Here is a 13,954-nt window from a genome sequence, read left to right on the forward strand (position 1 = left end):
GATCCAACCCGAAGACACACAAACATAAACAAACAACAACCAGATCCGAGCAAATCCATCAAGGATAGATTCGTGAGAGACACAGCTCCACACACCCACCAGCGATGATAGACGCACCACTGGAACAGGGGCTAGGCGGGAAGACCTTTATTTCATCTGCAGAGAGCCGCCGCCGTCTGCCTTCCTGAGCAGGACACAAACCCTAAAAAATCTTAAAGGAATGACTAACGGCAGAGCCCTCCCGCCGGTCCTTGCCAGGATCCACCACACCCCCATAGCCCTAAGGCCACTGGAGACGAGGCGGACCTGCGGCGGAGCCGACATGAGGCACAAACCCTAGTTTGTTTTTTCACGCTGGAATTCATCTCCGGAACTTCAAGACAAAGCCCTCAATAAGGAGGTGGCGATGACGCAGCCAACAAAAATCAGATTGAGGTTTTTTGCCTGGGACACAAGGGCGGAAGAGGATTTGTAGCACAATGGGTGCTCCGCCCCTCTATATGTACATTTAGTTTAGAAAAAGTGTGGCTAAGTCTCAGTCGACTGAGATTTAGCTAAATCTCAGTCAAGTGACATAACATGCAAGAGAGAAAAACAACTAATTTTTTTATATAGATCTTAATATAAGATCTCACAAATATAACATCCACCAAGACTTAACGAAGTCTCAGTCGATTAAGACTTAGCAAGATTGGTCAGGAAAATGTATCAGTGACAAAAAGACGAAATAAAACCTTGTGTATAAAAATAACGGTTTAGATGGATTGTAGGTTGGACTGTATTTTGTTCGTCAAGGATATATTTTTTGGTATTTTTCACGAAACTTCACACAGAAATAGATTGGACATCAGGATTTGATATTCAAGAATCTTTTATTTTTATTTTTTTAAATTTGAAACTCGTATAGTGGGGTGGAGCGCCCGGTTGCCCCTGTTTATTTCCCCCCAAATCGACCCTTATGATTACGTACTCATTGCCGCCGTGCGGTTATCCAACGGTGTTTGTTTTTTTCGGCGTAATCCACCGGTGTTTGATACCACACGGTCCGCCCGACGCGTGCTTCGTCGCGGCTTCCTTGGCCCCGACGTAAACGCAAACGCCGGGCCTTGCTCTCGCCACGCCACGCCGGGTCGCGCTCCGGTGCCGCCCCTGGCTTCCCGACTATAAAACCAGTGGCCGGCCACTGCCTCTGCCACCATTTGTACATTGCCAGTAGCCACAGAATCCATCGCCAGATACACAGTACACGACGCACGCCGGCCGGCCGTTCCATTTCGCTCCGCCCTCCCGCCTTGTCCCGTTGCTGAGTTCCCGTCGCCTCGCCCGGAGCAGTTCGCCGCCGTTCAAGGATCCTCCCCGGTCGCTCGCCGCCATGAAGGTGTGTATGTGGTTGCTTGCAGTCTATCGATCGAGCTGAGGGGTTAATTTGGTTCCTGTTTTCTGGTTCTTGGTTGCTGATTTTGTTATCTTGTCTGATGGCTGCAGAAGGTTGTGGTGAAGCTGGACGTGAACGACGACAGGCAGAAGGCCAAGGCGCTCAAGGCCGTCTCCGGTCTCCACGGTACTCCACTCATCCCTGCTTCCCCCCTTCCGTTTCCTCTTGCTCTGCTTCGCCGGACTGTAATTATGTGCAGAATGGAAGGCCAGAATCCTGATACATACTATCTGAATTTCAATTACCACAGGCATCGACCAGTTAGGCGTGGACATGAAGGAGCAGAAGATGACCGTCATGGGCACGGTCGACCCTGTCGCCGTCGTCGGCAAGCTGCGCAAGCTCTTCCCCGGCGCGCAGATCTTCTCCGTCGGGCCGGCCAAGGAGGAGAAGAAGGACGACAAGAAGGACGGCGGCGGCGACAAGAAGCCCGCCGGGGACAAGAAGGACGGCGACAAGAAGGAGGGCGGCGACAAGAAAGACGGGGACAAGAAGGACGGCGACAAGAAGCAGCAGGAGGCGAAGCCGGCCGTGCCGGTGTACCCGCCCTACTGGTACCCGATGCCGCCGCAGCCGCGCTACATCGTCCACAGCGTCGAGGAGGACCCCAACTCGTGCGTCATCTGCTGATCGCGCCCACGCGCCGCCGCCGCCCATCTTCCCCTGTACATTTCGTCGCTGTCCTGCCTGTCTTCCTCTGCCGCCGCCGCTGCCGGTGGTTGGTGGTTGCTGTACTCATCAGCCCACCTGCCGCAGCGATCGACGGCGTGCGTTACACTTGCGTATACGACCGCGTAATTACCAGTTGCGTTGCATCGATAGGTGCTGTTTGGCTTATTTTCGGGAAGATGTCGACCGCCGGGATGCTAGTTGTAGTAGTACTACCACATCTACATGCATCTGCTGATCAGTTTGTAGAGTGAGAAGAGCTATATATAAAGAGAAATAACTTTTGATAGTATCTGAATTTCAGAAAATGCTGCCCAACTGGTCTGAAAAGTACTTATGTTTGTTCTCCTGATGGAAAACTATAGTGTAAATCAGCACTAAAACCATCGCGATTCACGTCATAGGAGTATAATTAAATTCAGCACAGCTGAATCATGTGAAATCGCACTATGATTGGCATGGTTGTGTGATGAATGTGGGTGGCTGAGATTCTCCCTGTTATTACGGCTCCTTGATATCGATATTAATTGTGCAGGCCTAATATTGTGCCTTCTTGTAACTTCGAAAATATAAATCCCTTTTTTGTTTTTCTATTTTTGAGCGGCACTGTCTCCAAAATGCTGTAGTTGTATGCCACTGAATTGCATATTGGAGAGTTGCTTGTTTTAAAATTATGCATATTGGACAGTTGTATTTTTCGGTTATTACTGTATATTTTTCTATTGCAAACCTAAAATTGCAGGCAAAATAAATGCATAACTTCCAGATAAAAAGTCACATTAGGTTATTGCACTTTGTTAGCCGAAATTGTGAATTCACACAAAAAAAATTCATGTATGGTTGTTCTTTTTACAAATGAAGAGATGCTTAATATTGTTTCGTTTTGTTTTCAAATAGTTGAGCCTATTTTTTCAAATTGAGGAGTTCTTCGCTCTTGATTTCATCTCATAACGAAACCGCTAAACAACCACGTTGAGACACATGTTTAAAAAGGAAAATGAAACATTTAGGAACACAATAATTCATCTATAGATCTTAAAGCAGAAATGCATGAAGCTCATGAGGTAAGGCCTCATTGATTCTGTCTGGTCGGACCTCAGGCGTTCGACAGGCCCTCTTTGACATCTTCATCTCTGGGGCTACAATTGTTGGGGAACGTAGTAATTTCAAAAAAATTCCTACACACACGCAAGATCATGGTGATGGCATAGCAACGAGAGGGGAGAGTGTTGTCCACGTACCCTCGTAGACCGTAAGCGGAAGCGTTATGACAACGCGGTTGATGTAGTCGTACGTCTTCACGATCCGACCGATCTAAGTACCGAACGTACGGCACCTCCGAGTTCAGCACACGTTCAGCTCGATGACGATCCCCGGACTCCGATCCAGCAAAGTGTCAGGGATGAGTTCCGTCAGCATGACGACGTGGTGACGATGATGATGCTCTACCGGCGCAGGGCTTCTCCTAAACTCCGCGGCGATATGACCGAGGTCGAATATGGTGGAGGGAGGCGCCGCACACGGCTAAGGAACGATCCGTAGATCAACTTGTGTGTCAAGGAGTGCCCCCCCTGCCCCCGTATATAAAGGAGCAAGGGGGGAGGAGGCCGGCCCTAGGAGGGGGCGCACCAAGTGTGGAGTCCTACTAGGACTCCCTAGTCCTAGTAGGATTCCACCTCCCTTGTTGGAGTAGGAGAAGGGGAAAGAGGGGGAGAGGAAGAAGGAAAGGGGGGCTGCGCCCCTTGTCCAATTCGGACCAGAGGGGGGGCGTAGGCCTCCTTCCTTTTGGCCTCTCTCCTCTATTCCCGTATGGCCCAATAAGGCCCATATACTCCCCGGCGAATTCCCGTAACTCTTCGGTACTATGAAAAATACCCGAATCACTCGAAACCTTTCCGAACTCCGAATATAGTCATCCAATATATCGATCTTTACGTCTTGACCATTTCGAGACTCCTCGTCATGTCCCCGATCTCATCCGGGACTCCGAACTCCTTCGGTACATCAAAACTCATAAACTCATAATATAACTGTCATCGAAACCTTAAGCGTGCGGACCTACGGGTTCGAGAACTATGTAGACATGACCTAGAACTATTCTTGGTCAATAACCAATAGCGGAACCTGGATGCCCATATTGGCTCCTACATATTCTACGAAGATCTTTATCGGTCAAACCGCATAACAACATATATACTTTGTTCCCTTTGTCATCGGTATGTTACTTGCCCGAGATTCGATCGTCGGTATCCAATACCTAGTTCAATCTCGTTACCGGCAAGTCTGTTTACTCGTTACGTAATGCATCATTTCGTAACTAACTCATTAGTTACATTGCTTGCAAGGCTTATAGTGATGTGCATTACCGAGAGGGCCCAGAGACACCTCTCCGACAATCGGAGTGACAAAACCTAATCTCGAAATACGCGAACCCAACATGTACCTTTGGAGACACCTGTAGTACTCCTTTATAATCACCCAGTTACGTTGTGACGTTTGGTAGCACCCAAAGTGTTCCTCCGGTAAACGGGAGTTGCATAATCTCATAGTTATAGGAACATGTATAAGTCATGAAGAAAGCAATAGCAACATACTAAACGATCAAGTGCTAGGCTAACGGAATGGGTCATGTCAATCACATCATTCTCCTAATGATATGATCCCATTAATCAAATGACAACACATGTCTATGGTTAGGAAACATAACCATCTTTGATTAATGAGCTAGTCAAGTAGAGGCATACTAGTGACTATATGTTTGTCTATGTATTCACACATGTATCATGTTTCCGGTTAATACAATTCTAGCATGAATAATAAACATTTATCATGAAATAAAGAAATAAATAATAACTTTATTATTGCCTCTAGGGCATATTTCCTTCAACAATTTGGTACGCAGGTCAACTGCTCGCGTTTTCTGTTATACATCGACGATTTTCAAGGTGTTGGTTCTTTAAGTTTCTAGGTTTCTACAAGTTTGCTCCACTTCCTATAAACACAAGTGTGTTCCGTTGAGGCGGACGCCCAGAGATAGCAATGAGTTTTACTTACAACACACTGTTGTTGGATATAGGAGGAAGAAAACTTTTGCACTCCCAAAAACTTAGATGTATTTTTAAGGGTTTATGCGACTTAACATATGTCCCTTGGCCTTTTTGCACACAAGGAGTAACTCTTCTAAACCTAATGCTTCCCCACCCTCTCAAAAAATGTAGCCGCTCTAATATTTACTCTAAATTTTGGATTACACGACAAACGAGCAAGCTTAACACAAATGGGTTTATTTCCTATCCGAAAATCATTCCTTAACCTAGTTCTCTCTCCATTTACCACCGTTTCCTACAACACTAGAAGAAAAAGAATTCACCTTCTTCGGGCCTTGCCAAAAATGAGACTGCTCATGTTTCAATTTACAATTGGATAAGGTAGATTTTTAATACTTATTTCCAACTAATTCCCGCTAGATTACATCTTCATCTCTATTTACCCAAGCTACTTATTCACAACAAACATACATTCATTGCCCCATATCAACCACTCTCAGCGCCCCTTGTTTCTTATCGTACCGGAGGAGGGATATAGATGCTATGTGCCTTCCCCCCTCTCGATCTTTGCCTTGGTCGTTGACCGGCTATGCCACGCTGGCTGGAAAGAGACTAAGCGGAGTCGCCTTGGCCACCGACCTCGCCTTAGGTGTTTGAATTGGTCACCCTTTGGATATGAACAAATCTGAGTGAATTTGCACGATGTCGCTGCTCAACTCCGTGCGTACGCCATCGACTAGCGTTATGATGATGTTGCCAAGTGTCTCAGTCGTATCATTGAGCATCTTGTGGACAACCAACAACAAGTTTTCTCATTGATCCCTGAAGCAATTATCCATGGAAATGGAGTCTGGCTTAAGAAGCTCGTAGATCTCTCGCACTTCCGACGAGTGCTATTCCATGGCTTGCTCCCATCGTCGATCCTTGTACCTGGTCTCTTGGTGGTGCTTGGGGATCTCCAGGACTCGTGAACCGAGGACCGATAACTCAGAATACCAATTGTAAGTATCTAGCTCTCTGTTGTCTCAATCATGGAAGAAATCATAGTTTTCGACGGATTGTTCCACCCACACAAAGAGTTCAAATAAATACAACGATTACAGATCGCTGAAGCCACTTTCCTCCTCTACAAGTGAGATGAGATGAGCTACCTTCCTTTGGTAAGAACAAGAGAGAGACATTGTAGTTAATGGGCCCAACCTGGGCTACCTGACCATCCCAACAACCTTGTCTTGCGTTTGGGAAGTGTTGCTGGCCCAACGGTTGTTTCCTTCTCTTCCCACCTTGTCCTTGCCAATGGCCTTGTAGTCTTGACTGGGACTGGACCGCATTGCTGACAAAAGGTGACTGCAGGGGGGTCGGATTGGGGAATTGGGTGGGGGGGGGGAGGGGCGTCTTTCCTAATTTTAGTTTTGGCTCTTGGTTTGGTTGGTCAGGGTTCTGATGGTATTTGTTGTCTGATGGTCGGGTGCAGAAGGTTGTGCTGAAGCTGGACATGGACAATGACAAGTTGAAGCGGAAGGGGCTCAAGGCCAACTCAGGTCTCCATAGTAATGCTCTTTCTCCCATCTATACTTAATTATGTGTTTGCTCTGCTTTCTCATGATCATAGAGAGGAATTGTGCCCTGGTGCATAGAAATTTCACCCCAAATGACTGATTCAGTCTGAACTTGTTCTGAGGACCTCTCCTCTCTGGCTCAGGAATCACCTGATGACCGTGCATATGAAGGACCAGAAGATGATAGTGATTGGCAGCATGGACCTTGTCGACGTCGTCGCCAAGCTGCGCAAGTTCTTCCCCGGGAGAGTGAATTGCAGAAAACCACCACATTGAAGCCTAGGGTTACAGAAAAGACACTTCTACGATTTTGTTGCAGAAAACACCGATTTCACGCCTAATCATTTGCAGAAAACACCTAACCGTCTGTTGGGGCATTTTAAGCACTATTATGATAGGTGGGGCCCGATTTTGAGGACGTGGCATAACGTCCACGAGCTCACGCCGTCTGACGGTGCTACAGTGGCAACGGATGCGCCGTCTCAGTCAAAACAGCACGGGTCCCTTATCCACTTCACTCTCCCCCTTTCACCACTCTCCTCTCCTCTGTCTCTCTTTCTCCCCGTGCTCCATGGCAACGGCGAGCCCTGACGCCGGCGGGGGAGTGGATGCCGCCGGCGGGGGAGTGGATGGAGGCTGCAGCGGAGGGTTGCTTCCCGGCGGCGAATCGATCAAAGTGGAGGAGGTGTGCGGTAGCTCAAACCCTAGTTGGGCCCCGAAGAGGAGAGAGACGTCGCCGTCGCTTGAGTACCGCGCCGCCTGTCGTGGTTCTAAGTCTGACAGTAGAAAGGGGGGGTAGGAATGGAGAGGCAAGATCTTAGCTATGGCGAAGATGTACACACGAGTTTTACGAGTTCAGGCCCTTCTCGGAGGAAGTAATAGCCCTACGTCTCGGTGCCCGGAGGCGGTCGATTGGATTATGCGTGTTGTGTTACAGGGGGTCCGAACCCTTGTGCCAGAGGAGGGGGGTGGCTTATATAGTGCGCCAGGATCCCAGCCCGTCTCCATTACAAGGAAACTAATGTACATAAAGTAAGGGGCGTGACTGGTAACGCCAGCATTAAGTACTCTTAATGCTCATGAAGACTAAGGAGTAAATATCTGGCTGTTGCGTGCTCTTTCGACTCCTGGTCTTCGATATGGTCGAGTGGCCTTCCTTGTGGTAGAGTGACGGTAGGTAGTGACCGTCGAGTGGATTGCACTCGACGTATAAGACCAGCGCTCTTTTGTTGACTCTTGGTCTTTTCGTCTTCTAGGGTAGTGACCTTGGGTAGGACGTATAGGTCGAGCCTATGACCCTACCCTGGGTCTGTATCCTCGTCAGTAGCCCCCGAATGGATAAAGTTGTGAGAGGAAAGTAAGACAAAGTTGGACCTGTCCTAAGCTTTGTGTCTCCGCGAGTGTTTCTTGCTAGACTGAACGCCTGCGTTGGTACTTCGGTGTCGACTCGGTTGCCTTGATCCATTCAGAGAGTTGTCGATTGAACTGGTGGCCTCATGCGCCGAGTGTTGCGTTGGAGTGCGAGATCTCGGGTGCGATTGCCCGCGGGGAATCTCGGATTCCGCGGGATACGAAATTTTGGGGGTGCGCGCGGGCAGGAGGGCGCCGAAAAAAGGGGGCCCGGATAAGCAGCGACGCCTCGATCATCGCGCCGCCTTTTTCGCCACGTTAGCTGTGCGCAACTGTAGCAGGATTTGACGGGATTGCCCGGCCCCATGCATCAGTCACTCAGAAGTGATCCTTTATAAGGCAACGGGGCCGGGGTGCTTGCACTGTGCACGCTTGCCTCTTCTTCTTTCTTCTCTGTTCCTCCGCCGCGTCAAGCGCCTCCGCCTCCGATACCGCCGCTTTCTCACCATGGTGAAGGACAAGATGGCGGCGCTAGAGCGCGCCAAGAAGGCGATGGGGGCGGCAAAGGGCAAGAAACTGAGCCGTGGATCATCGTCGCGCTCAGGGTTGCCGTCGGGTTGGATCCAAGGCGATTGGATCTGGTCTTCGATCTGGCAGGTGGATCTGACCGACTGGAGGAGTCCGGGCTGATTGCAAAGGGGGCGGCGAGGCTGCCGGAGGGAGAGACGGAGCCACAACCTCAACCGGGTGAGTGTGTCTTGCTTGCCACTCATGTCGACCGGGGCTTCTCGCTTCCTCCGCACCCTTTCTTCCGTGGGTTTTTGAACTTCTTCGGGGCACAGCTCCACCACTTTTCACCCAACACCATCACGTATCTAGCCGCATTTGTGTCGATGTGCGAGAACTTCTTAGGGTGCCAACCGCACTGGGGTCTCTTCAAACACATCTTCACCATTCGTTCCCAGTCGGTAAAAAAGGTGAAGTCGAGTGACTCGAAAACCCACGTTATCCAGATGTGCGGGGGCCTAGGTATCCAAAAGAGGAATAGGAGTGCTTTCCCTGCTGTGACCCTCCCTGAATCCGTTAGGGGTTGGCAATCGTCCTGGTTCTACTGCCAGGACGTTGCGGCTCCACGTAAGTCGACCGGTCTTCCTCCTTTTTCACTCGACCGTGTCCAGACTCCTGCTCCACTGAAGGTTACTGCTGCTGAGACCATGGAGACGAGGATGTTAGTGGACTGAGTGGTCCAGCTCATCAATGTGTTGGAAATATGCCCTAGAGGCAATAATAAATTAGTTATTATTATATTTCCTTGTTCATGATAATCGTTTATTATCCATGCTATAATTGTATTGATAGGAAACTCAGATACATGTGTGGATACATAGACAACACCATGTCCCTAGTAAGCCTCTAGTTGACTAGCTCGTTGATCAATAGATGGTTACGGTTTCCTGACCATGGACATTGGATGTCGTTGATAACGGGATCACATCATTAGGAGAATGATGTGATGGACAAGACCCAATCCTAAGCCTAGCACAAAGATCGTGTAGTTCATATGCTAAAGCTTTTCTAATGTCAAGTATCATTTCCTTAGACCATGAGATTGTGCAACTCCCGGATACCGTAGGAATGCTTTGGGTGTACCAAACGTCACAACATAACTGGGTGGCTATAAAGGTGCACTACATGTTGGGGAACGTTGCAGAAAATTAAAATTTTTCCTACAGTTTCACCAAGATCCATCTATGAGTTCATCTAAGCAACGAGTCAAGGGAGTGAGTTTGCATCTACATACCACTTGTAGATCGCGTGCGGAAGCGTTCAAGGGGATGGTGATTATGGAGTCGTACTCGCCGTGATTCAGATCACCGATGACCAAGTGCTGAATGGACAGCACCTCCGCGTTCAACACACGTACGGGACGGACGATGTCTCCTTCGTCTTGATCTAGCAAGGAGGAAGGAGAGGTTGAGGAAGATAGCTCCAACGGCAGCACGACGGCGTGGTGGTGTTGGTGCAGCAGTACTCCGACAGGGCTTCGCCAAGCACGTAACGGAGGAGGAGAGGTGTTGGGGAGGGGAGGGGCTGCGCCTTGGGTTGTGTCCAGCAGCCTTCCCCTCACCCCTCTATTTATAGGGGAAGGGGCAAGGGGGGCCGGCCCCTCTAGATGGGATCTAGAGGGGGGGCGGCGGCCAGGGAGGGGGGGCTTCCCCCCAACCAAAGGGGGCGCCCCCCTTAGGGTTTCCCCCCCAACCCTAGGCGCATGGGCCCAAGGTGGGGGGCGCGCCCAACCCTCCAGGGGCTGGCTCCCCGCCCCTTGCGGCCCATGTGGCCCTCCGAGAGGGGTGGTCCCTCCCGGTGGACCCCCGGAACCTCTCCGGTGGCCCTGGTACAATACCGATATGCCCCGGAAACTTTCTGGTGTCCGCATGACAACTTCCCATATATAAATCTTCACCTCCGGACCATTCCGGAACTCCTCGTGACATCCGGGATCTCATCCGGACTCCTAAAAACATTTGGTAATCACATACAAGTCTTCCTAATAACCCTAGCGTCACCGAACCTTAAGTGTGTAGACCCTACGGGTTCGGGAGACATGTAGACATGACCGAGACGGCTCTCCAGTCAATAACCAACAGCGGGATCTGGATACCCATGTTGGCTCCCACATGCTCCTCGATGATGTCATCAGATGAACCACGATGTCGAGGATTCGATCAAACCCCGTATACAATTCCCTTTGTCAATCGGTACGTTACTTGCCCGAGACTCGATCGTCGGTATCCCAATACCTTGTTCAGTCTCGTTACCGGCAAGTCACTTTACTCGTACCTTAATGCATGATTCCGTCACCAACCACTTGGTCACTTTTGAGCTCATTATGATGATGCATTACCGAGTGGGCCCAGAGATACCTCTCCATCATACGGAGTGACAAATCCCAGTCTCGATCCGTGTCAACCCAACAGACACTTTCGGAGATACCTGTAGTGCACCTTTATAGTCACCCAGTTACGTTGTGACGTTTGGTACACCCAAAGCACTCCTATGGTATCCAGGAGTTACACGATCTCATGTTCTAAGGAAAAGATACTTGGCATTGGAAAAGCTCTAGCAAACGAACTACACGATCTTGTGCTATGCTTAGGATTGGGTCTTGTCCATCACATCATTCTCCTAATGATGTGATCCCGTTGTCAATGACATCCAATGTCCATAGTCAGGAAACCATGACTATCTATTGACCAATGAGCTAGTCAACTAGAGGCTCACTAGGGACGTATTAGGTCTAAGTATTCACACGTGTATTACGATTTCCGGATAATACAGTTATAGCATGAATAAAAGACAATCATCATGAACAAAGAAATATAATAATAACACTTTTATTATTGCCTCTAGGGCATATTTCCAACAGTCTCCCACTTGCACTAGAGTCAATAATCTAGTTACATTGTGATGAATCAAACACCCATAGAGTTCTGGTGTTGATCATGTTTTGCTCGCGAGAGAGGTTTAGTCAACGGATCTGTGACATTCAGATCCATATGTACTTTGCAAATATCTATGTCTCCATCTTGAACATTTTCACGGATGGAGTTGAAACGACGCTTGATGTGCCTGGTCTTCTTGTGAAACCTGGGCTCCTTGGCAAGGGCAATAGCTCCAGTGTTGTCACAGAAGAGTTTGATCGGCCCCGACGCATTGGGTATGACTCCTAGGTCGGTGATGAACTCCTTCACCCAAATTGCTTCATGTGCTGCCTCCGAGGCTGCCATGTACTCCGCTTGACATGTAGATCCCGCCACTACGCTTTGCTTGCAGCTGCACCAGCTTACTGCTCCACTATTCAACATATACACGTATCCGGTTTGTGACTTAGAGTCATCCAGATCTGTGTCGAAGCTAGCGTCGACGTAACCCTTTACGACGAGCTCTTCATCACCTCCATAAACGAGAAACATGTCCTTTGTCCTTTTCAGGTACTTCAGGATATTCTTGACCGCTGTCTAGTGTTCCTTGCCGGGATTACTTTGGTACCTTCCTACCAAACTTACGGCAAGGTTTACATCAGGTCTGGTACACAGCATGGCATACATAATAGATCCTATGGCTGAAGCATAGGGGATGACACTCATCTCTTCTTTATCTTTTGCCATGGTCGGGCATTGAGCCGAGCTCAATCTCACACCTTGCAATACAGGCAAGAACCCCTTCTTGGACTGATCCATTTTAAACTTCTTCAAAATCTTATCAAGGTATGTGCTTTGTGAAAGACCTATGAGGCGTCTCGATCTATCTCTATAGATCTTAATGCCTAATATATAAGCAGCTTCTCCAAGGTCCTTCATTGAAAAACACTTATTCAAGTAGGCCTTAATGCTGTCCAAAAGTTCTATATCATTTCCCATCAAGAGTATGTCATCTACATATAATATGAGAAATGCTACAGAGCTCCCACTCACTTTCTTGTAAACGCAGGCTTCTCCATAAGTCTGCATAAACCCAAACGCTTTGATCATCTCATCAAAGCGAATGTTCCAACTCCGAGATGCTTGCACCAGCCCATAAATGGATCGCTGGAGCTTGCATACTTTGTTAGCGTTCTTAGGATCGACAAAACCTTCCGGCTGCATCATATACAGTTCTTCCTTAAGATGTCCGTTAAGGAATGCCGTTTTGACGTCCATCTGCCATATCTCATAATCATAGTATGCGGCAATTGCTAACATGATTCGGACGGACTTTAGCTTCGCTACGGGAGAGAATGTCTCATCGTAGTCAATCCCTTGAACTTGTCGATAACCCTTAGCAACAAGTCGAGCTTTATAGACGGTAACATTACCATCCGCGTCCGTCTTCTTCTTAAAGATCCATTTGTTTTCTATCGCTCGCCGATCATCGGGCAAATCTGTCAAAGTCCATACTTTGTTTTCATACATGGATTCTATCTCGGATTTCATGGCTTCAAGCCATTTGTTGGAATCTGGGCCCGCCATCGCCTCTTCATAGTTCGAAGGTTCACCGTTGTCTAACAACATGATTTCCAGGACAGGGTTGCCGTACCACTCTGGTGTGAAACGTGTCCTTGTGGACCTACGAAGTTCAGTAGAAACTTGATCCGAAGTACATCATCATCATTATTTTCCTCTTCAGTTGGTGTAGGCATCACAGGAACATTTTCCTGAGCTGCACTACTATCCCGTTCAAGAGGTAGTACTTCATCGAGTTCTACTTTCCTCCCACTTACTTTTTTCGAGAGAAACTCTTTTTCCAGAAAGGATCGGTTCTTGGAAACAAAGATCTTGCCCTCGGATCTTAAGTAGAAGGTATACCCAATGGTTTCTTTAGGGTATCCTATGAAGATGCATTTTTCCGACTTGGGTTCGAGCTTTTCAGGTTGAAGTTTCTTGACATAAGCATCGCATCCTCAAACTTTTAGAAACGACAGCTTAGGTTTCTTCCCAAACCATAATTCATACGGTGTCGTCTCAACGGATTTAGACGGTGCCCTATTTAAAGTGAATGTAGTTGTCTCTAGAGCGTATCCCCAAAATGATAGCGGTAAATCGGTAAGAGACATCATAGACCGCACCATATCCAATAGAGTGCGATTACGACGTTCGGACACACTGTTACGCTGAGGTGTTCCAGGCGGCGTGAGTTGTGAAACGATTCCACATTTCCTTAAGTGTGTACCAAATTCATGACTTAAGTATTCTCCTCCACGATCTGATCGTAGGAATTTTATCTTTCGGTCACGTTGATTCTCTACCTCATTTTGAAATTCCTTGAACTTTTCAAAGGTCTCATACTTGTGTTTCATTAAGTAGACATACCCATATCTACTCAAGTCATCAGTGAGAGTGAGAACATAACGATAT

At 48.2% G+C, this 13,954-nt stretch overlaps 1 protein-coding gene across 1 annotated transcript; it reads left to right on the forward strand.

Moving 5' to 3' along the window:
• The first annotated feature begins 1,186 nt into the window (after window positions 1-1,186).
• LOC123042610 (heavy metal-associated isoprenylated plant protein 39) lies at window positions 1,187-2,698 on the forward strand. The gene is made up of 3 exons (XM_044465034.1): window positions 1,187-1,378; window positions 1,486-1,561; window positions 1,686-2,698. The coding sequence occupies exons 1-3, from the start codon at window positions 1,373-1,375 to the stop codon at window positions 2,063-2,065; spliced, it is 462 nt and encodes a 153-aa protein (XP_044320969.1). The 5' UTR covers window positions 1,187-1,372; the 3' UTR covers window positions 2,066-2,698.
• The last annotated feature ends 11,256 nt before the right edge of the window (window positions 2,699-13,954 follow it).

This window comes from Triticum aestivum, chromosome 2B (genome assembly GCF_018294505.1).
Source record: "Triticum aestivum cultivar Chinese Spring chromosome 2B, IWGSC CS RefSeq v2.1, whole genome shotgun sequence".
Taxonomy (NCBI): domain Eukaryota; kingdom Viridiplantae; phylum Streptophyta; class Magnoliopsida; order Poales; family Poaceae; genus Triticum; species Triticum aestivum.

What these genes read in the sequence shown, in the direction of transcription:
- LOC123042610 (XM_044465034.1), top strand. An exon ending in GGCCGTCTCCGGTCTCCACG is followed by an intron (nt 1,562 to 1,685) that starts GTACTCCACTCA and finishes CAATTACCACAG; the next exon opens with GCATCGACCAGTTAGGCGTG.